The sequence below is a fragment of the Scyliorhinus torazame genome, chromosome 28 (genome assembly GCF_047496885.1).
Source record: "Scyliorhinus torazame isolate Kashiwa2021f chromosome 28, sScyTor2.1, whole genome shotgun sequence".
Classification (NCBI taxonomy): Eukaryota; Metazoa; Chordata; class Chondrichthyes; order Carcharhiniformes; family Scyliorhinidae; genus Scyliorhinus; species Scyliorhinus torazame.
In genome coordinates this window covers 29066520-29090149 of record NC_092734.1, presented here as the reverse complement: position 1 = coordinate 29090149, position 23630 = coordinate 29066520, and the positions used below count along the sequence as shown (strand labels likewise).

General features: G+C 40.5%; 2 protein-coding genes across 17 annotated transcripts in view; one reads left to right on the top strand and one right to left on the bottom strand.

Annotated features, from left to right (window-relative positions):
- The window catches only part of LOC140403631 (AP2-associated protein kinase 1-like), a 56409-nt gene extending 45920 nt beyond the window's left edge, over positions 1-10489 (top strand). For 3 of the 13 annotated variants that reach the window (XM_072491770.1, XM_072491771.1, XM_072491760.1), the window contains 7 exons: positions 2923-3152; positions 3674-3831; positions 4454-4570; positions 4909-5004; positions 6714-6743; positions 7905-8009; positions 8602-10489. In XM_072491770.1, coding sequence (XP_072347871.1) covers positions 2923-3152; positions 3674-3831; positions 4454-4570; positions 4909-5004; positions 6714-6743; positions 7905-8009; positions 8602-8696 — 831 coding nt within the window. In that variant the 3' untranslated portion in view covers positions 8697-10489. The remainder of the gene's footprint in view (positions 1-2922; positions 3153-3673; positions 3832-4453; positions 4571-4908; positions 5005-6713; positions 6744-7904; positions 8010-8601) is intronic. The other 10 variants (XM_072491763.1, XM_072491762.1, XM_072491761.1 and 7 more) reach the window with 10 other exon arrangements.
- Positions 10490-11180: 691 nt separating this feature from the next.
- Positions 11181-23630, bottom strand: part of LOC140403633 (progestin and adipoQ receptor family member 3-like) — a 65330-nt gene continuing 52880 nt past the window's right edge. For 3 of the 4 annotated variants that reach the window (XM_072491774.1, XM_072491775.1, XM_072491777.1), the window contains one exon: positions 20843-23466. In XM_072491774.1, the coding sequence (XP_072347875.1) occupies positions 23327-23466 (140 nt within the window). In that variant the 3' untranslated portion in view covers positions 20843-23326. Of the gene's footprint in view, positions 11903-20842; positions 23467-23630 lie in introns of those variants that run through there. The other variant, XM_072491776.1, reaches the window with a different exon arrangement.

The window sequence follows — 23630 nt, the reverse complement described above, 5'->3', positions numbered from 1 at the left end:
GAAAACTGGTTACCAGGAGATTGGCAACAATTGCCTAGGGATTGTTTTTCCCTCAACATTTACAATTGAAGTTCTAAACTAAACACATTGGGGAATAGTTGTTTTATTCCCATTGTATGTGTTCCAAAATGGTATCTCTTTGTTTAATTTCAAGCCATGCAGTGCACCCTCAAGCTGTTTTTATTAACAACCGTTCGTTGTATTACTAGTTCTGTGCTTAATTTAAAAAACATTCACATCTGGTCATTACCTTTAATCATAATTTCACTACCGTAATAGCACAATTTCAAGTAGAATTTAATGTGATTCAGAAATACTATGTAGTCGTATTTCGCTCTATGTATTTGTTCATTGTCTGATGGATTGTTTTGTAGCTGTGTGTCTTGATTCCCAAGTAGTCCATTTTCTACCTCCCTTACTGTTAAAATTCTTCAGTTAAACGTTTCTAGTTGTCTATTTTAAATGAAATTTGAGGAGGGGTGAGATCCAATATTAGAATTGCATGAAGAAAAAATGAAATTTTAGAATTTCCTGTCAAAATTCACTCAAATGGATCAAAATGTGTAACTGTACTCTCGGCATGCTCTACTCTTGCTTTGCAATAATGCACACCTTTAACATCTGGATTCTAATATTTTGGCAGCTGCACCACCAACTGTAGGATTCTGGTCATTTGTCTTTGTTTAATGATTAAATCTACAATGTCTGCAGATGATCTCTAGCTTCAAAACTAGGTTGTACATCTAAACAATTCAATGGTCTTGAACCTTGATGAAAGATTATTGAATATTCAAGTAATACAAATCAATTTCATCATAAACCATTTCAAGACTATTGTGGTTAGATTAAATGCTGTTATAGAACTTTATTCATTGTTTTAGAAGTTAAATCCTACTTGAGTTACTTGCACAAAGACCAAATATTTTCCAAGGCAATTAGAGTAACATTAAAATCTGATGTGTCGTTCTCCAAGCTTAACAATGTTCTAACTGGAATTTTGAGATTTTTTTATCATATCGGAAGAGTTTTTCTATTTATTTCTCAGATGAAGTTTAAAGATCTAATCCCTGGACCGATTGATTTGCAACCATTTTGTCCCGGAGTTTCGTTTGCAGCTCCCAACCTTTTCCAATCGCTGAATTACATTAACGTGAAGAAACCAAAAATAAATTAATTGAGGGAAAGTAGGAGCTGAGTTTCTATAATGATGATATAAAGTGAATCCTTATGCTGCATTTCAAATCTGTTTAATTGGCATAGCAACATGGTTGCAGAGGATGCCTTTGGTTTGAGGACCAGTTTCATGGATGTGACCATTACGGTTTCTAAATTTAGTGTGCTGCTTAAAGCATTTGTTTAAACATTGGAATCAATAGCCCAAAAAATCATTCCATGTTTCTTAAGTTGAAAGTTCTTTACTTTATCAACAAAATTGTTGTGAAAAACGTCCAAAAAATGCAAGATTTCAGAATTGGGTCTATATTGACTTCTTGTTTCCTGTTCATAATACAAATTTGATGTAGTTTATTTGTGTATGCAAATGATGTAGTCTACATTTTGGCAATTTGCCAAGTATTGGTTTAGAAATTACAATTGTTTTTTTCTTCTTCTTTTGTGACTCACAATAGATTTTATTTTGGGTGAATAATTTTTCAAAGGCTCTTCAGGTTTAAAAAATAGTTGCCAGAACCCTGGTTTAAACATCTGGGGCTGGTTTAGCACAGGGCTAAATCGCTGGCTTTGAAAGCAGACCCAGGCAGGCCAGCAGCATGGTTCAATTCCCGTACCAGACTCCCCGAACAGCGCCGGAATTTGGCGACTAGGGGCTTTTCACAGTAACTTCATTTGAAGCCTACTTGTGCCAACAAGCAAATTTCATTTCATTTTCATTTCACATTGGTGCCTTGACTACTTATCTCTATCATTTGAGAGCAATTTTGTCTACAGGTAATCGTTTTAAAGCAACCTTGAACCTTCCGCACATTTCATAATTACTGATTTAATAGATGAAGCATTTGGGATAAGATGCAGTTTTGGATCAATCACCATAGTTTTCCATTGAAGTAATTATACTTGTGTCGTCCATAAAGAAGAATTTTAAGAAGCTGCCATCTTTGTCCTTCGTGCTATCTCATACAGTGAAATTCTGTTTATTCTGCCTTGTGTAGCTTTCATCCCTATGTCATTTCACTGCAATCCTTTTCTCTGGTCCGTTAATCCATATAGGTAATAATGTGAGTGCAAAACCTTTTTGTACCAATGGTTGAAATTATAACTTGGTTCTAGTTTCTAATAAAAATACTAAAACATTTTAAAACTTCCAATCAATTCCCAAATTTTTATCTGCTGAAAGATGTCTTGAGACAGTTTATGCTGACACCATACTATATGAGCCATGCCAAAATTTCTCAATGAAATGCTCAGCAAGGAGAGAATTCACCAGAGCGGATGTCTGTCCCAGTTTAAATCTACAGAAGCAAAAATCTCTGTTTTGTAAGAAAAATCCTATTATGGATCAAGTTTTGGCAATGCAATCAAAGATGGTCAGTACAATGGATATAACTATTGCCAAGTGACATTTTCTTGGTGCTTCAAGTGTATTTCCAGAGGCCACTTGTGCCAAAAGTGTAGATTGTTAGTTGTGATTTACTTTGAAGATTGCAGCATTGATTGCTTTGTAATGTTGTCCAAGCATGGTTTTTAAATAACAGATTTGTTTCGAGAGAACAGTTTTCTTTTTGGTTTGAGGGGGGGGTATGATTCCCTCAAACGAGATTTAAGATTCAAGTAGTAGCATAACCCAAATATAACTCCCCATCCTCCATAATCTGCATTTAGACGTCCTTCAATTAATCGTTACTTCATACACATTGAGCCAGTGAAAAAGAATGTACATAAAACATAATGACTTCTTCTGTACAGTTGCAGGCACATATGCAGCAAAAGAATCGAGCTCAACCAGTTCAGCCCAAATCCCAACAGACAGCCAAGCTGTTGTCGCTAACGCCACCATCGTCACCCAAGGTACAGCGAGCAGGCCACAGGAGGATCGTCAGTGATGTCCCGTTTAGTAGTGTGTTTGGAGTCCCTGCCAGTCGTTCCTCTCAACAACTGGCAGCAGCTGCTGCAGAGGCGAACCTTTATAAATCAAAGTGAGTTCAACATACCACCTGGACTGATTTAGGTTGCACCTTGGCTTTGGAAAGTTTGTGAAGATCATTGACTTCAATTCAAAGTCACCCACCCCACCATCACTTCCGTTTTGCAGAGTTAAATAGTAAACTCTACAGTCTCCATTGCTGATAAAGTTGACGTACTCCAAAATACCATCGCTATTCAAAATCTATTATTTTACTTTTCGGCAAAGCAAGTATTTAGAATTAAAATAAAGCTCATACTAGAATTTCCTTAGCTCTTAACGTTTCAAAAATCTGGAATTTTGGCAGACAAATATTAAGTGCTGACTATTGATGAATGGAAATATTTTGTTTCCTGTAGAATAAGATCAGTTTAGATGTATTGACTATACTGAGCTTTATGTAAATAGACGATGCTTTCAGGAATGAAAGATTGCTGGGTTCTGTTGACCTTCTGGGACTTGAAGATAAGTCACTTTATAAACTGTAAATGTTTGCATTTTAAAATGTTTTACCTCTGGCCAATTCTAATCTAGGTCAGCCTCTACAAGTCCTGCAGGATCACCCAAAACTTCGGAGCAAAACATTTACAATCCACCGGATCTCTCTGTATGGAATCCTTTTGGAGATGACAATTTTTCCAAGCTAACAGCGGAAGAGCTTCTAGATAAAGAGTTTGCTGAGCTTCGAAATGGTGAGTGTTTTGTGCATTTTTGAGGTGTTCTGCTCATTTTTTCATTAAATTGTTCCACGTGACTGTTCCTTGTCCTCTGTATAACCAGTGCAGCAAATCGTGGAACATTAATGGGATGAATCGCAAGAATAATATTGTATTTGGATGTATGTAGCCATTATGAGATTGCATGTTGCACCCTTCATTTGTTGTGTTTTCTTGCATTTCTTTCTGGAGATTTAAGCTTGAAAAAACCTTGGAATACTGTTACGTCACAGTATGATGGAATTATTCTTGATGCTAAAAGGGGTTGGTTTCCTGATTTAAACGTTTCTCAGTTTGTCTGTGAGGCTTGCCTGCCCTGGGAAGTGTCCCTGAAGGTGCATTGCCACATCTGACTTGGAGAAGCTATCAGTAAGTTGTTGGGAGTTGATCTTATGTCGATCCAGCAAACTCCTAGCTGCTGAAATAAACCTCCGTATGCTCCAGTAAGTCAGCAGTGTGGCAGAAATGGGGTATGGTCAATTAAAGATTGCATGTTAACTCATTGAAATACCTTGTCACACACACTTTGTTTTGAAGAAAATATGAATTGAAGGTGATCCACATAAATTAATCATATCCTTCAAAACTATTCTGACAGATAAAACTGCAGAACTGAAGAAATTGCCGACTGAAAATTTAGTTCCAACATTTCACCCTTGCATGACTCCGCCTCAGACAGATGTTTTTGGGGCATCACCCTTTGCATCTGGAGCAGGTTTGTATTAAGATTTGTATAATCTGCCAGCAACTGTGGACTCCTTATAATTTTGCTATCAATATTGATCATAAATCAATATTTATCTGACATCATTTATTACAATGTGTAATATTATTAGGAATTTTCAGTATCCAATAGAAGTGAACCAATTTAGTAGAAAGAAATTAAGGGAGTCCGCAGTGAAAGTTTTAAATTTGCAAACAGTATCTATGTAATTCAGTTCATGTTTAAACATTGTCATTAAACACAGTTTGCCTGTTGATGGAATGCATGACATTCTCTACTTTCTCATTCCGTTTTCTTTCTCTCAACTGTTCTCCTTTACTCTTCGTAAGAAGCTAAAATATCTATGGAAGCTTCAGTTCTAGACTCTAGCCCTTCAGCTGCTATTTCTGATCCTTTTATACATGTACCGCTATCTGACTTCCCAGGTAAGGATGAATATATAATGAGGTTTCGTCTCTTGGAGATTATTCTAATGAATGGTTGGGGGAGAGGGGGGAATTCTCCCACAATTAGCCCAAATTCAGTTTAGAACTATGCTTTAGCAATTTTTTAATAAAGGAATACACCATGTGTAAGACTTGAAAGATGAATATGATTATTGAGCCAGTAAAGATATATTTATGATTCATTTTTTGTTACCATACACAAGAGGAAAATAACTGGTTGTAATTTATTTCAGAAATAACAAAAAATTGTAATTTAAAACCCTTGGCTGAATTCTCCGATCCCCGACACAGTGTTCGGCGAGGGGGTGGAGAATCCCCAATGTCAGCAGAATTGGGGGGGGGCACCGCTTTCGCGATGCTCCGCCCCTGAAAAGCAGCGTATTCTAGGAATACGCCGCACACTGTATCCATCACCCCGCGATGCTCCGTCCCCGGCCGGCCGAGTTCCGGATGGCGCGGGGCACGTGTGGTCAAACCCGTCGTGAACTCAGCTGCGGACTCAGTCCAGCACCGCCACAGTCGGGGGAGGGCCGATCTGCAGTGGGAGGAGGGGGGGGGGGGGTTCCTGGGCGGATGAGCGACCGAAAGGGGGTACTATTCTTGCAGTCCGGGTCCACGGGCAGAGTCTGACATGAAGCACGGCGCAGCCACTGTATGCCGCCGCCGCGCGCATGCGTAGCCACGGATCCGGCAATGCTCCGGGCCATATTGGCAGCTAGAGCCAGGAGCTTTACGCTGCCTGGCTCTCTCTCTCTCTCTCTCTCTCTCTTCTCCACCCCCCCCCCCCCCGGAGCAGGGAATCGGTGGTCATTATGCGTCAGTTTTCCTGGCCTAAAACTCCACCATTATCTCGCCGGCATGGGGATTTACTCTCCCAAATGGAGAATCCAACCCACTATACCTTTAATATGATACTGCCTAGGCAGATTTTTAAAAAAAAATCTAATACTTTGAATACTTGTGCAGATACGATCAATCTCTAATAACGTGAACACTTTTTTATTTTGAAATCTGCTCTCCAAAAGCCTTCGTATCTCAGGATCTTTGTGTGACACTTCAGTAACCACAGTATATATTGGTGGGCAAAAACATGATTTATAAGGTTGCTAAGGGGTAATGTCAAGGGGAAAAACTTTTGAGACAAACCTTTTGAGGTTGGGCCAAAATGGAGTCCTTTTAATGCATAATTTAGAGTGGGAGAAGTAGTTGGCGCACAGGACGAATGTGATAATCAGTAAATGCAGCCACAATGTAGGGTGACTTGTACATCATGACGGGCAGCACGGTAGCATGGTGGATAGCACAATTGCTTCACAGCTCCATGGTCCCATGTTCGATTCTGGCTTGGGTCACTGTCTGTGTGGAGTCTGCCACATCCTCCCCGTGTGTGCGTGGGTTTTCTCCGGGTGCTCCGGTTTCCCCTCACGGTCCAAAGATGTGCAGGTTAGGTGGATTGGTCATGCTAAATTGCCCTTAGTGTCCAAAAATTGCCCTTCGTGTTGGGTGGGGTTACTGGGTTATGGGGTAGGGTGGAGGTGTGGACCTTGGGTAGGGTGCTCTTTCCAAGAGCCGGTGCAAACTCGATGGGCCGAATGGCCTCCTTCTGCGCTGTAAATTCTATGACAATTTTTTTTTAATTCTGAAGGTGAAATAAGTTTTTGTTTAATTTCTTTTTTAATGCTGTCAAGCAGTTGACCTGTTGATTTGTTTTGGAAACGGTAAGGAGAATTTTTACCTTGTTACTTAAGATCTAATTAGGAAATGGATTCATTAAAATGAAAAATGTGGTTCAAAGTTATTCAAAAGCACATAGCAATCCATACCCCACAGAATGCACTAATTATGTGCAGCACATATTTATTGGTTTTGGTATAATTGCATGCAAAGTACTCTGTTGCCTATGAGTTGTAGTTAAAATTGCAAAGTATCTGGAAAACTTTGACATTGGGATGCCCAAAATATACTTTTGTTTTTAAGTTTTTTTTTTTTAATTCTTGGGTTTTTTTCCCCCTCTTTCCATTGTGTCAAGACCTTGCTGGAGTAGAATTCTTTGTGTGACATTCATCCAAGTAATCATTATCCACACATCAATCTTGATGGTTCATGTTGGTAGACTGTTTGATGTGGCTCTCATTTCTGAGCCTAATCCTGTTACATAAATGTATGTTCCTAGTCGAATACATTCTGCCTCATCAAAACAGGAACCATGGCCAATTTATTTTCCCCACCCAGTTTTCCCCACCCCACTCAGTCCCGAGCGCCAAGACCAATTCCAGCATCCCTGCCATTAATAGATTAGTTAATTCCACTACAGACCAAGATGGAGCCCAATTGTGTATGGGTTAGCTGATCATCAAATAAACTCCCAAACCATCAGGGCAGCAGCAGTTATTTGTCTGCAGAAGCGGGGCCCGTATGATAAAGCTAGGATCTTATTTTCTGTGATTGGATATTGAATGTTCATCACTTCCTTCCAACATGACTAGATTGGTGTTCCCATTATTGTTTGCATCCTTGAAATGATGTTTGAAAATGAATTAACCTTTTGGTTAACGAATACTTGTATGGGGGCTTTTTATTTTAGTGCTAAATTTCACATGTACTTTGTTTCCACAATCTTGAGACAGAAATTTCATTTAAAAAAGACATTTGGTAATTAGAAGTTGGGCCATTTCCCTAGAACGGAGATTCAGATAGCCAGATAGGATTCTGGTTTTTCTTAAAGCTGAAGCTATAACTTGTGTCAATTTCTGAAAGGAAACTCTTGTCCTGCATGTTCTACAGAGTGGGTTTTGCTGTATTTTTGCTCACTTTTCTGTCTTGCAACATCTTTGAGTCATTGTGTTCCTTCCTCTGCTATTCCTGTTGCACCTTCTCAGGTAACTGTACTGGAGGTGACTCTGTTTCAAATCCCAGAATCCTTCCTGCTGCTTCAGCTGACAGCGCAGACACTTTTACCCCTGCTGTATCTTCTAATCAGACTGGTAAGAGGAGATGGCAGATGATCTGATTTTATAACTGGTGCTTATGATAAATCCAGGACACAAATCAATTTCCAGATAATATGGAAAAATGTACAAAGAAAAAAAAATCCAAAATGAAAATTGGCTGTAATTGCGAAGAAGCCGAGACAATGTTTTGCTTATTGTGATGTTTCTGTATTGGTGAGAGGTACAACCACCACAGATCACGGTTTTCCATATTATTCAAAGGATGTCTGGGATTGACTGGCAGCACTGTGCCTCATTTCAAGCCTTATGGTGTAATGAATAATTTTACCAAGACACCTGGCGTATATTCATTGTAGCTGTGGCATTCTCTCCTATTCTTTCCACCTTTAGCCCAGTCTGTGTCATTCTCTTTTCTCCTCTTCATTCCATCTCTATCACTTGCCGCCTTTTTACCTTTTTCAGTGCTTCTCACCGCTGTCTTTTTTTTTACAAATCTGTCAACAACTCGTGATTCCAACTCTGGCGGTGTGAGTGCAATGAGGAATAATATGAAGTAGTTCACAAAATCCAGCTGTGTGAGATGCATAAAAATAACCTGGTAAAGTGATATTTTTTACTTTTCTAGGTGGTCATTCAAAGAGCCGCAGTGGGAGTTCAGAAAACAGTCTTCCTGGTCTAGCTAGGTCTTTTCTGCTTGTGGATCAGCTTATAGACCTATAATGACCCTCCCATTAGCCTGTCTGCATATTAATTACCTGCACCTTCCAGTAGAAATCCATTTCCAAAGAAAGCATGGTAAAATCAGTAGTATACCTCAGTTGAATGCCACGCCTACCAAGACATGATTGTAACCAGATGCAATGGAGATGCTACTATAAAAAATAAATGACTATTCATCAAGGCCTTCCTTCACCTTGTACCTGCCTGTGTGCCGTTAATATGCATATACAAGAAAAACTGCTTGGACATCCCTCAACTTTTTAAAACCTGCTGAAATCCTCTTCCTACCTTCCTGTCTTGTGTTGAAATGTTTCCCCACGGAACCTTGGCTCGATATACCTCAGCATTTTTGTGCATTGTATGGTAAAACTGTGCATAGCTACAATATTCTTCAGTTGCGCCAAGTGATTGGTTAATTTGAAAATGCAGTATTTGTTATACCCTGTTTGCCTTTTTGGGGGGGGTTTAAGTTTGTACTTTGGGAACAATTTAAGCTAACGCTGCCTGGATTCTACTACTTGAAGTTGTAGTGGCATTGAGGTCTGCTGTGTTAACTCGCATGACACTTGACTACACACTGATGTGAAAACATGCAGCCCATTTTGCACTGCTTAATTGTTTTGCCTCTATTTGCAATGTGTTAGGTATGCACTTCAATTATTTACGCATTTGTGCTCAGTCTTTTTTCATTTTTCTGTTAACATTGTTTAGCCTCAAACTGAATGCAGCAGAACATCAACTGTTTAGCTATTTAATTTGAGTTCATCCCTCCATTGTTAACTTGCTTTGAATTTTAAATTGAATTGCGGATTTTTCACTTGATGTACAGCCATAGAAATGAAGTGTCACACAGGGCTAAGCAACAATGAGTGCACAAATAATCTTCCATAACATTTAAAAATTGCTTTTGTTTTTGCAATAAGTCTTTTATTTTCTACTGTTAAAGCAACCTTGTGTCGGGCGGTTGAAGTTCAGTAATTGTATGCATGTTATATACACTGTTGTCTACTTCTGTCTTTCCTGCATTTTGTTCATTATGACATGAATGAGGATTTTGAGGTTTTAATTCGGGCTTAATTCATCCCCCAAAACCTATTGCACAACTCTTTTTGGAGTAAAAGGGACAGAAACCCTTTGGCTCTTTATTTAGTCGGTTAGATTTTAAAGCAGTCACATTTTTCACTAATGTTTTTTATTTAAGATTTAGTTTTTTGTAGGATTATTAATCAAAGTAGCTATAATGAATACTGAAATAGAAGCTTGATTAGTTATTTGAATGATGGCTGTTATGTATCTTAAGTGGGTGATGAGCTTTTACAAAAAGTGTCTCAGGTAACTTTGCTAGATATATACACATTATACAATATATGAAACAACAGTAAAGTTACAAACTTTCAGTTAGCTGTAAATATTTCAAATAGGGTGAAGATAATGATGGAACAGTCACCTTCCTGATGTCTTTTAATGTATAATGTGAGGACTGTGTCTCAATGTGCAATGTTAACTATTTAATAAATTGCTTAGTTTTGACAGGTTTTTTTAGAATATAAAGCTTTGCACTATATTTTTCATTGTGTTTAAATCTCAGGATATATCCTGTTTCCCTGTTTATCAAGTAGCCATTACTGGCGGGCGTGAGCCCAAAATATGTCTCATTGTTTCTGCACTAGTTATTTTGAATGTCCTACCACTAGGCTAGTGTTGAATGACTGCAACAAATGGATGACTATAATGTGATTATTTAAAACATATATGCTGTAAATAAATTTGAAAACATTTTCACATTTACATTATATGCTGCTTTTCTGGTTTATTAATCTTGTATAATCTGTACCTTGCCATTAGCACAGTCCAAAATAGCGGTCACAAATTCTTTGAAAAACGGTTATGATTGTTCCTGTTGAGAGTATGGAGTTATGATATTCCAAATCAAAATGTCTTGTAGGGAGAATATGCTTAACTTTGTTAAAAATAAATTTAATAGAATCCTTATTGTGCAGAAGGAAGCCATTCGGCCCATCAAGTCTGCACTGACTCCAAAAGAGCACCCTATCTAGGCACATTTCCCCGTCCTATCCCCGTGACCTGACCTAACCGTTGGACACTAAGGGGCAATTTATCATGGCCAATCCACCTAACCTGCACATCTTTGGACTGTGGGAGGAAACCGGAGCACCCGGAGGAAACCCACGCACACACGGGGAGGATGTGCCGCCCCTATTGTCACCAGTTTTGCCGGCATTCATTGCCAACCACTAGTTGCACTTCACAGGTGATGCTGAACTGCCAAGCTACAGTTAGGGAGGGAATTCCAGGATTTTAAGCCAATGACTGAAGGAATGGTGATATATTTACAAATCAGGATGCTATGTGACTTGAGGAAAACAACATGTGCTGTCCTTGCCATCTGGTAACAGTGGTCATGGGTTTGTGAAGTCCTACTGAAGAAACAAGAATTTTGTAGTAACTCAACATCAGACCGAACACATTTATTGCCTTTCCAGGGCAGTTATAATTGTGCAAATTATACCGTCTGGTAAAATTTTTGTGTTCACAAAATTCCGATTTAAAAACATATTTAGTGTTGATTTAAAAATGGATACAAAGGTTTCTTCAAACTGCACGGCCAATGAAATCCATGTCTCACCAGTGGTAAGTTTAGATGACTTCATGTACATAAAATGTCGGTGTACCGTGCTAATAACCATTTCACCAAAGAATCACCATTACATTACAGAGTACCAGTGGAAAGAACATCTTCCTTTAACATCAGATAATGTTGGAGAATAACATCTGAAGGATGGCTATCTTTTCAAATTTCCAAAATAAACTAATTCCCTTCAGAGGCATGGAGTCATTCCTATGTTGCAATCATTTGTTATATTTGTGATATCGGTGTTCACCTGGTTTGATTTCAAACAAAGTCCCTGTATTTTATGCCATTTTGCCATGGGGTGTTTTAATAGTGTAGTTTTGTGAACGTATATCAAACTAATTTGACTCTTACAACATTCTGAAGTTTTGTCAGGTCTGGCAGCATCTGAGAAGAGAAATTAATTAACATCGAGTCCATATGACACTTCAGAGCTCGGATTCAATCGGATCTGCTGAGTTTTCCCAGCATTTTCTGCTTTGATTTCAGATTTCCAACATCTGCAGCATTTTGCTTTTATTCTGGAGTTTGTGCCAGTCCATCCAAGGCTGACCTAATTGGAATAAAAACACGGTTAGTCGATGAAGTCTATGTTGCCCATTGCAGATGCCCTCCCTGACTAAGTGCATGAGCAATGTCAAGTAGTTTCACCACAGGTATTTCGCTAACATGAGGGGGAGAAAACTGCAAAGAAAACAGTGGAAATACAGAAAAATCGGAATATTACAAATTAGAATACTTCGGTTTAATCCAGTGTCATTGGTGGGACCACTACATTTTAAAAGAGTCTTATTCGGGGCTGGTGTGTCAGCTTCTCTGAGTTGATGGGGCTCTGCATCAGCAAATTGTAGGTTAACACATGCCGGGGGACATGACCCTGGTATTTGGAGTGGTACTGCTTTGTCAAAAATGCTATCCTTAAAATGCAATGTTAAAGCCCAAATCCTTGGTCTGCCTGCTCCCTGGGATGAGACGATTGCCCAATGATAGGCTGAGTAAATTGGGCCTTTATTGGAGTTCAGAAAATAGAGGTGGTCGCAGATTCTGAAAGGGCTTGACAGGTAGACATTGAAGAGGTTGCTTTCCCTGGCTGGGGAATCCATCCAGAACACAGGCACAATCTGAGGATCGGGCTGATCATGAAGAACTGATTATTTTTCATTAAAGGGAGTGTGGGCTTCCCTGGCTCGGCCAGCATTTATTGTCCATCCATGATTGCCCTGGAGAAGGTGATGGTGAGCTGGCACCTTCAACCACTGCATTTACTTTAATACTCTGCCCCAGAACATGCAAAAATAGGAGCAGAAGTAGGCTATTTGGCCCCTTGAGCCTGCTCCACCATTGTGTAAGAATGTAAAGTCGTCATAGTCCAGATGACCATAGGCCGCTTTCCCCTTTGAGGGGGGAGAGCTGACTGGTGATGATTTAATTTGAGGATCACCTCACCTTCGGCGAGGGGCAAAGTTGAGAAGGCAGGGCAGTTGCAGGATTTGAACCCGCGCTGCTGGCCTTTCTCTGCATCACAAACCAGCTGTCCAGCCAACTGAGCTAAACCAAAGTGCAAAATTGCCGCTGTGTTTTTGCTCACAGCTGCTGCACCTCAATGTAATTAATTGCAGATCAAGCTTTTGATGGTTCGAGAAATGTTAATTCACTCTTTCATATGGCTGGAATTATGGGCGGGATTCTCCGTTTTGCCGGCCCCCGGGGTTTTCCCGACGGCGTGGGGCTGCCCCACAATGGGAAACCTCATTGACTGGCCGGCGGTAAGGGAGAATCCCGCTGGCGGGTCGAGCAGAAAGGTGGCGCGGCGGAGAATCCAGCCCAATACCTTTTACCTGTAGATGTTTTAAAATTTGTATTTTCATATGGTTTCTGCCATGCTGCACTTTGATGTGAACAGAGTTTTGTGAAATATGAGAGCATGTTTTAATTTTGTTCAGTATATTTTTTAAAAATGAACTGCGATCAACGTGAAAGATTCAGTCTTCTGCAGCTCCACTATAATGCTACAGCCCTGGTTTTATTAGTGAGTAGGAACCCTAGCATGTTCACTGCATTTCACTTGATTGTAACAGAGTCCAGTATGTTGAATGACTTCCAAAAAAGAAAATTCAACAAAAAAAAGATTATTTCTATCAAATACCTATCTCCCAATTTTCGATTCTATGGTTATATTTCAGGCTGTGGAAGTGTGATGTCAATGAAGCGTACAAAGCAAAGCACACTGCCTGCTGTTGTGGGATGTGCATCAGAGGATGGGGTGGAGCTGACTTGTGGAGACATGGTGCACTTTATAGGACGTTGCTTATCAGCGCCAATAACTGAGGAGCATTCGAGTGATCTCACCCCATCTACAGGGACTTTACAGAGCAGTGACGAAGAGGAGGGTAAAAGTGATGAGAAGACAATCGAGCTGGAAGATACCAAAAATTCCACGCCTGTACTTGGGGATTTAAAACCAGATTCTGATCTTGAACTGAGGGATTGTTACCTGAGCCTATGTGACCAATCTGAGGAAGAAAGAGAGTATCCAGCCCACCAAATTTCTACAGAAGGTGACCATGGGCTGTGTATAATGGAGTTTCTGGATTCTACTTTTGGCATCCAAGATACTGAAGTCTTGCAAGGTTCCACAGTGGATTATTTGGGAGCTCATCCTCTACCTTTTTCATCTGACTTGTGTACAGATATTCATAATGTGACTGATGGCGAGGGTGCCGATGTATTTAAAAAAGCACCATTTACACCCAAGAATGATTTTGAAATTGGTGAAGATGCAACTCAGATTTTCACAAATGTGCCATTTGGAAACAAAACCATGTCAGTAGCTTCTGGTACATGCTTGCAATCTGTTGCTTCAGTGCAAACAGACGTATTTGGTAATCCTTTTGAAGACGCTCCTGTTAAAAATGGAAGGTCCTCTATAGAAACATGCCACTTCATATTGAGTGAAAATACAAATGACACCGAGGAACCCGTGCATTCACTTGGGGAAGGAATGAGCGATGTGATCAGCAATGTGGGAGAAAAAGGTGAACAGCAAGAGCTACTGGTGGGTGAACATTCAGCAGCCACTAATCCTTTGACACTGGAGTTGTTTCCAAAAGTCTACTCTGTATTAAATCCTTTTAGTCAAAATTGCTATTTTGAATGCTTGGACTGTAACAATAAAGCATGTAAAATCTGCCAACACCAAGCTTTGAGAAATTTGGGACAGCTACACTCTGAGCAAATGGTTGTGGAGCAACCTGCATGTCCCAATTCACCAGAGCATCTGGACAATGATGACCCATTTACTGCTGCACCTTTCCCAGGGAAGGGATATGTAAATATACAAACAAGTGGCTCAAAGTAGACTGTATAATTTGGTGCCTATCACTGTGATTTTTTTTTTTTTTGTAGCCTGACTGTTTAACAATTAGGAGAAATCTGTGCTATAGATAATCTGTCCTATAAATAATTCAATCGACTTTTTAAAAAAGCATGAGTTAAAATCTACCACTAGGTAAGCTTGGTTATATATTTCTGTTATTCAATTACGATAAATCTTTGTAATGGGGTTGGAGAGATGCCAACACAGTTTATATTGTTGGTTTTGTGGCCAGGAGCCCACTCACCCATTCTGTTCACGCCGGCTCTCAAGCTTGCCACTTAGTCACATTCCTCTGCCCTTTGTTCCATACAATTGATTTAATATTGCCCCAAAATTACATTTTGTCAAAGCTTTTCCTCTAATATTCATCAGAGGATTATTGTAAGCATACCAACAATTTACTTATTTTAATACATTTATTTATTCACTTCCCCTTTTAATAATCTTTATTAGTGTCACAAGTAGGCTTACATTAATACTGCAATGAAGTTACTGTGAAAATCCCCTAGTCGCCACATTCCAGTGCCTGTTTAGGAGGGAGAATTCAGAATGTCCAATTCACCTAATAAGCACGCCTTTCAGGACTTGTGGGAGGAAACAGGAGCACCCGGAGGAAACCCACGCAGACACGAGGAGAACATACAGACTCCACACAGACAGTGACCCAAGCCGGGAATCGAACCCAGGTTCCTGGTGCTGTGAAGCAACTGTGCTTCCGTGCCGCCCTTTTAAAAGCTATTTCAAATTCCACTTCAAGCACACTTGCAGAACAGCACGCATAGAACATACAGTGCAGAAGGCGGCCATTCGGCCCATCGCTTCTGCACTGACCCACTTAAGCACTCACTTCCACCCTAACCCAATAACACCCCCCCTAACTCTTGGTCACTAAGGGCAATTTATCATGGCCAATCCACCTAACCTGCACATCTTTGGACTGTGGGAGGAAACCCACGCAGACACTGGGAGAAAGTGCAGACAGTGACCCAGCGGGGAATCGAACCTGGGACCCCAGCGGGGAATCGAACCTGGGACCCTGGCGCTGTGAAGCCACAGTGCTATCCACTTGTGCTACCGTGCTACACTTGCAATAAAAATCCCCTTTCTCTCTCTCTGATGACCTTCAAAGGTTACTCATGTTACCACATCACCAACTTTTGGGAATATTTCTTGCTGATCTTTTTAAAACGTAATTTCTAACTCCCAGCAGATCACTAATTAGCCATCACTGTTAAAATTAGAAAATCCCTAGCTTTTCCAATGTCATCATCTTGGTACTAATCTTCATCCATGCCTCATCTGTCACCTTTAATACACTTAAGCTAATCTTCAATTTTGCCACTCATGCCAGCATTGCTGTCCTTTCATAGAATCCTTACAGTCTTTAATTCGGCCCATCAAATCTGCACCGACCCTTTGCATAAGCACTTTACCCATTTACACTCCCCTGCCTATCCCCATAACCTGTACACACCCCATCTTTGGACTGTGGGAGGAAACCCAGACAGGGGGAGAAGGTACAAACTCCACCTACAGTCACCCAAGGCTGAAATTGAACCTGGGTCCCTGGCGCTGTGAGGCAGCAGTGCTAACCACCATGCCATCCCGGCCTTGCTGACCTGCATTGATTCCTTTGGAGGTCAGTTAGCTCAGTTGGCTGAACAGTTGGTTCATGATGCAGAGCAATGCCAACCGTTCAATTCCTGTACTGCCTGAGGCTATTCATAAAGGCCCTGTCTTTTCAACCTTGCGCCTTGCCTGAGGTGTGGCCATCAGGTTAAATCACCACCAGTCAGCTCTCTTTCCTCAAAAAGGAGGCGAGCAGCCTCTGGTTCTCTGGGACTTCCATTTCATATTGGCTCCTGGTCCCCCAATGCATTTAAATTTAGAATTCTCATTGTTTAAATCTGTTCATCACATCAGCCCTCATGGGTCTCTATAACCTGCTCCTCTGCCCCTCAAACTTCCCATTCTTCTGAGTTTGTGTTTCCCCCCCCCCCCATTAAACTACTCAACTATTTTTTCATTAAAGCTCACTTGCTTCTCATTGCCAACCTACTCGTATTAATTACATTTCCGTGAAGTACCTTGGAACCTTTTTTCTATGTTGAAGGTGCAATAACTCTTCTCTCCTGCATGGGTATCACACAGGGCATTACCACACCTATGCCAGCTCCTGACTGGTGCCCATACTACTTCCTCTGCTTTGCCTCTGCATTTTAAAATCTGTATTGATTTTATAAATGTTTATCTTATTTAACTCCTTCACTGCTGATTTAACAAACAACTGATTTATAAAACACCTTCAACAAAGTAAAACATCCCAAAGATCTTCATTGTGCTGTTATCAAATGAAATTTGACAGTGGACCACCTAAGGTATTGGAATAGATGACCAAAAGTGTGGTGAAAGTAGGTTTCAAGGAGCTTCTTAAAGGAGTGGAGAAATGTGGAAAGATTTAGGGAGGAAAGTGTAGATTTTGGGACCTGGCCAGTTAAGAGTGGAGCAATTTTAAATTTTTAAGATTTAAAAAAATCTTTTATTAGTGTCACAAGTAGGCTTACGTTAACACGGCAATGGAGTTACTGTGAAAATCCCCTAGTCGTCACACTTCGGTGCCTGTTCGGGTACACGGAGAATTCTGAATGTCCAATTCTCCTAACAAGCTCGTCTTTCGGGACTTTTGTGGGAGGAAACCGGAGCACCCGGAGGAAACCCACGCAGACGCGGGGAGAACTTGGGAGACTCCTCACAGACAGTGACCCAAGTCGGGAATCGAACATGGGTCCCTGGCGCTGTGGAACAACAGTGCTAACCACCATGCTCCCCTGCTTGCTCGAGGCCACAATTACAGGACCACAAATATTTTGGAAGGCAGGGGGAGGAGCAATGCCAGGGAGGAATTTGAAAACTAACAACTTTCAAAATTGAAGCATTGCTTAACCGGGAGCTAGTGATGGGATTGCAGCGTTAAGATGGGGGCAGCAGAATTTTGGATGATAAAGTTTATGGCGATTGTGCAAAGCATGCTGGGAAGATTTAAAAATTGGCTCCGAACAATGCTTGTAGGATGGAATAAGGTGATCGCGATGATTATTCAGATATGTGTTCTGAAGCTCACCTTGGGATATGTCATCCAGATTCCAAACAGTCCAGAGAATCGCAACAACCAGAGAATTCCAGCCCTAGTCTCCCCAATATTTAGTTGGGAGAAAACTCTTGCTCATCCAGTTGTCTGACAACTTTATAGACAGTGGAAGGATCGAGAGTAATGTCGATGAGAGTGGCATTAATTTACATGAGGCAACTGACCTACTTTCAGATGGGGCAGCATTTAGATGAGAAATTAAACCAAGGGCCGATACTCGGAAACAGCAGAAGTAATGGTGTGGGAGTAGAAAGAGATGTCTGCCTACCACCAGAGGTTAATATATATAAACTAGAAGCAGGGGGAGGCCATTCGGCCCTTCGAGCCTGCTCCGTCATTCATTATGATCATGGCTGATCAAGTTCAAAACCCTGATTTTCCCCCCCCCCCCCCCCCCCAATCCCTTTAGCCCCAAGAGCTATATCTAATTCCTTCTTGAAATTACACCATGTTTTCACCTCAACTACTTTTGTGGTAGTGAATTCCACAGATTCACCACTCCTTGGGTGAAGAAATTTCTCCTCCCCTCAGTCCTAAAAGATTTACCCCATTATCCTCAAACTATGACCCGTGGTTCTGGACTCCCCCACCATTGGGAATATTCTTTCGGAATCTACCCTGTCTTATCCTGTTAGAATTTTATACATTTCTATGAAATCTCCCTTCACTCTTAAAACTCCAATGAATATAAGAGCAGTCCCACTGGCTAACAGTGGAGAGGTATTGGAGGGGAACGGTGGGATCAGGAAGAGATAGATTAACGTTATTACATTTCAGATGTCTTTGCCACTTTGATATGAACAGTTTTGCGGGTGAGGTAGATACCTAATTGGAGGGATTCAAACATGGAAATTGCAGGAGAGATGCACATGGATTTGGCTGGTGTCAACATGCCCAAGGATATGTCAAAGCACTTGGGAGATGGAGATAGATGCGATAGTAGTTTGCAATGTTTTTATTCTTTCACTCCCATTATTACTCCCTTGGATGTACACATCTCTTTTCTTCATCTCTAATTGCATACATTTCTTTGCAAACTTGGTGTTTAAAATTACTCTATTTCCCTTTATATTTATGGCAGTCTCTTCATCCCCCCCCCCCCCCTCAGCCTACTCTTTTTATTGCTTTCCCTCTGCAGTTTCTACGCTCTGCTTGATATGCTTCTAATAAAACAGAAGAAAATGAGAAATCGAAGGCCCAGTCTCATTAGTTTCTCTACCTACCCAATGAAACTCCCAAGTTTTGTTGCACCCTCTTCACTTTTTGTGGGAATATCCGTACCTTGCCATGTCTCGATTTGAGGTTTACAATTGTTTGTTTCTCTAGCGAATTTATTCAGACTATTTCTCTTTCCGTGTAACAATTCCAGTCAAATATGTTTAAGATCAATAGCTGACCAATATTGGCTGAGGACGTGTCCCTAAATATGCAAAATTCAAGCCAATATGTAAAATATCAAATTTTTCATCTTTTGGGGCATGTTCCTTTTCTCATGTCCGATGCTTCTCTGTAATCTCAATTTACTGTTCCTGAAAGCTGATGTCCTGGAGTAATGTCTGTTATGGTAAGGAATAAATGTTGAAATTCTAGGTCTATAAGTGCACACCAATGGCTATCATTTCAGTAATTACCGCGGTGTGTGGTCTTCAGACTTTAATGCTTTAATGTCACCCTGCTTTTATAATTTATTTGAACAATATCTTGCATTTGTAATTTGGCAATGTAACTTATTCAAAGTATCACTTCATCTGTACCGTATTAAAGAACTACTTTGTGCTGATCAATATTGAAAAGCTAATCTTGTTCATGACCACTGCATGTGGAATTCAGTTGAAATTAAATGAAAATCGCTTATTGTCACAAGTAGGCTTCAATGAAGTTACTGTGAAAAGCCCCTAGTCGCCACATTCCGGTGCCTGTTCGGGGAGGCTGGTCGAGCATCATAGAATTTACAGTGCAAAAGGAGACCATTCGGCCCATCGAGTCTGCACCGGCCCTTGCAAAGAGCACCCTACTGAAGCCCATGTATCTACCCTATCCCAGTAACCCCCACTTAACATTTTTTGGACGCCAAGGGCAATTCAGCATAGCCAATTCACCTAACCCGCACATCTTTGGACTGTGGGAGGAAACCGGAGCACCCGGAGGAAACCCACACAGACACGGGGAGAATGTGCAAACTCCACACAGTGACCCAACCAGAATCAAACCTGGGGCCCTGGAGCTGTGAAGCAACTGTGCTAACCACTGTGCTACCCTGCTATGCTACAGTGCTGCCTTGTTGACTGCCAATGTTTTGGGTTTATGTAGCAAAGAGATTTTAAACTTAATTTCCTGGTGAACCACTTGCTCAAGCAGCACGCAGAAAACTTGCAGAAGATTGCAGATGTTGCTGGTTTAGTAACCTATGGTAAAGTCTACTGCAGTGGAGTCTCTGCACATCCTGGCCTGTAGCCCAGTTCATTGACAGACACCATTGGCCACATTTAGTAGAGAAAAATAATTCAATGCAATATGGAGTCCTATCAGTATAAACTTCTGAAGTAAGTCACAACGTTACCAGTTATGATAATTGACGATGGGCAGCACGGTAGCACAGTAGTTAGCATTGTTGCTTCAGTGCAAAAGACCCGGGTTCGATTCCCGGCTTGGGTCACTGTCTGTACGTTCTCCCCATGTCTGCGTGGGTTTCCTCCGGGTGCTCCGGTTTCCTCCCACAAGTCCCGAAAGACGTGCTTGTTAGGTGAATTGGACATTCTGAATTCTCCCTCCGTGTACCCGAACCGGCGCCGTAATGTGGCGACTAGGGGATTTTCACAGTAACTTCATTGCCGTGTTGATGTAAGCCTACTTGTGACACTAATAAAGATTATTATTAATTAAAACTTAAAGTGTCATTCCATATTGTTCTATCACCTTTAGATTTTCCAGATATTAGGGCAAGTTGGTAGAATAGACAATGAAACAAATCACATCAAAAGTCTTTATTGAAGATGCAACATTCAGGTTTATAAACATTTTCAAAACAATCTTCAGGTAATATCAAAAGACAAAAATGGTTTAAATAGCAAACCAAACCAAAAAAAAAAAGACAATGTTGCCTTATGTTATAAGCAAATACTGATTGGGGCAGCTCTCCCTCCAACTCAACATGATTGGAGGGAACGCGTAAAATACTTTGACAATAGACCAACTTGCAATAGTTGGACATATTTGGCACTAGGAGCATTGCGACAAAACACTGAGACACGCGAAAAATAACGGAGCAAATATGTGCTGCTTTCAATCTCTGTACCAAGAAGAAGAAGAAAATCATTTCTCATGTCAAAAGGATATTTTGTAAAGGAACGATAAGGGCTATTGGAGAAGGTGGGGAACCCAGTGCTAATCGACCAAGATAGCATTAAGCTGAGGTGACATGCCATTTAAGCATAGGCACTTTCTACCTACCCAACCAGCTGGTGATCAGTTCAGAGGGAAGACTATTGGCAGCGTTTTATCATTCGACCACTCCGTACCATTCACATCGGACCTTTGGCGGCTTCACGACTGCGGTGACTAAAGGGACGTGCTGAACTGGAGTTTCCTGACCAGTAGGATGCAACTGAAGTTACCTACACGACCCCCCCCCCCCTGCCCCCGTCCATTTCACTGCAGGAATCCTCAATTCACCGAGTAATTTTCTGGCATCATTTGCAAATTCATTGATTATCCTTGCGCTCTTTAAGTATTTCACTCAATGCAGCTTCACCATCATGAGTAATCCAGTAGCCTCTAGACATTTCTCTGCATTTTCTACCATGTCCACGTAATAGATCGCAACACACTCTGGTTCAGAGATAAGACCATAAGACATAGGAGCAGAATTAGGCCACTCGGCCCATCGAGTCTGCTCCGTCATTCAATCGTGGCTGATCTAAGACCATAAGATGTCTTTAACATCACTAAAATATGGCTATGTCAGATCAAAAATTAATTAGTTGCAAGAATTTCTCCAGGAAAAAGATTAATCTTGCCTGGTGTATACTGGATTTAATCGACACTTTTACACAGTGCAAGTTGGCAAAGAGGACAATGTTGATAAATCGAATGGTATAAAATTTGAATTGAGGAAGGAAAATCACACTTCCAGCTATAGTGCTGAATCTGACAAATGCAGTCTAATTAAATGAGACTTTCTTTGAAATCCCCCCCCCCCGGATCTTAAAGAAAATTCAGGCTTAGCACAAGACTAACGCAGGTCTTTCAGTTATCAAAGTATAAAAGTCACATTCCTATTAGCCTTTCCGATAAAAGCCCATACAAATTGTACCACCACGTTCCAGGAGATTAAAAGCATCCACCCAATAAATAGCTAGTTATGCCCCAAGTATCCATGTTGCAATTTTGAAGCTCCTTGTTCATTTTCTCTTCACATAAATGGGAACATTTAGAAACCACTCTAATATTGAACATTTCCTGAAATTAGTTTCCAATACTTACCAAACACACAGGCCGGATAATGTTTTAGAATTAAAACATTCCATCAATATGTGTCAAGGCTACAATATCCAAAGATTAACATGAAATTTCCCCGGTTAAAAAATTAAAAAGTTGAGGCCCCTCCTCCTCCAAACCCTTCCTCCAAAAATCTATCTCCCACATAACGCCTCCGATTTTTAAAAAAATTAATTGGTTTTATGTTTTTTTAATTAATTGGTGTTACAAGATTTGATTAATGAAATGGTCTCCTCTATTAAAATGGTCAGTGCAATAGTCTTTCAAAATTAAATTGATTACTTCACAACATAAAGCCAGATTTAGTGGTTAGTGAACTCATTATCACACACATTAAATATTGGGGGGAAATAGTAGTTTAAGGAGGGCACTGGTTAGGCTTTGTAAACATTTATAATGTGTTGCTTTGCATGCAGTACAGTTGCTTCTCTGGCCACTAGTTATATTAAATTTGCAGCATACATGTTACAGTACATATTAAATCGTTTCTACAAAATGTAGAACAATGAACAAGGCAGGCATTATAATACACCCAAAAGACAATTCAGTACAGTTGTATTTTACAAATACATGCATTGGCTTTCAGTTAAAAGGCATTATATTGTAGCTGCCTTCACTGCACCTTAAGCCCGGTGATACTGAGTAGTTACTGGCACAATCCAAGTGTTAGAAAAAATGGGCAGTCACTAATTTTGCTGATCAAAAAGGCTTCTTCATGCAAAAAACAGGTCTGAGGAGCCGTTGAGTTGGTGTCGCAGTGCCAGTGTGTACTAAAGTACAATCTTCAAACTTACAGCACATGATCGAGACAAATTCAAGTTTAAGTAATCAGAAGGTCACCATGCAGTTGGTTAGAAGACTCGGAGAATTGAAGAATTAGTAGATCTTTTTTTTATTTGTGTGTTTTCTTAATTGCAAAACAGTCCTCTTGCGTTAGTGCTGGTAACTTAAAGAATTTACTCAGTTACTTTTAGACATGGCTGTTCATGTCTATAATGCATTATGTGAACAGCAGTCTGGTGCCACCAATAGAACATTAAAACTACCAAGAAATGCCACCACTGGTGACTGCAGCCAAAATAATTTAAGTATCCACCTGGAAAACAAGAACTCTTATTAGAATGAAATTAGTAAAACCAAATGGATGGAATAACTAACCTTGTTCACAATACAGAATCTCTTTTTAAACCTAAACGTGTAATGATTTTGATTCCACACATCAATACACCTAACTGACGTTACAGAAAACATTGTTATGGT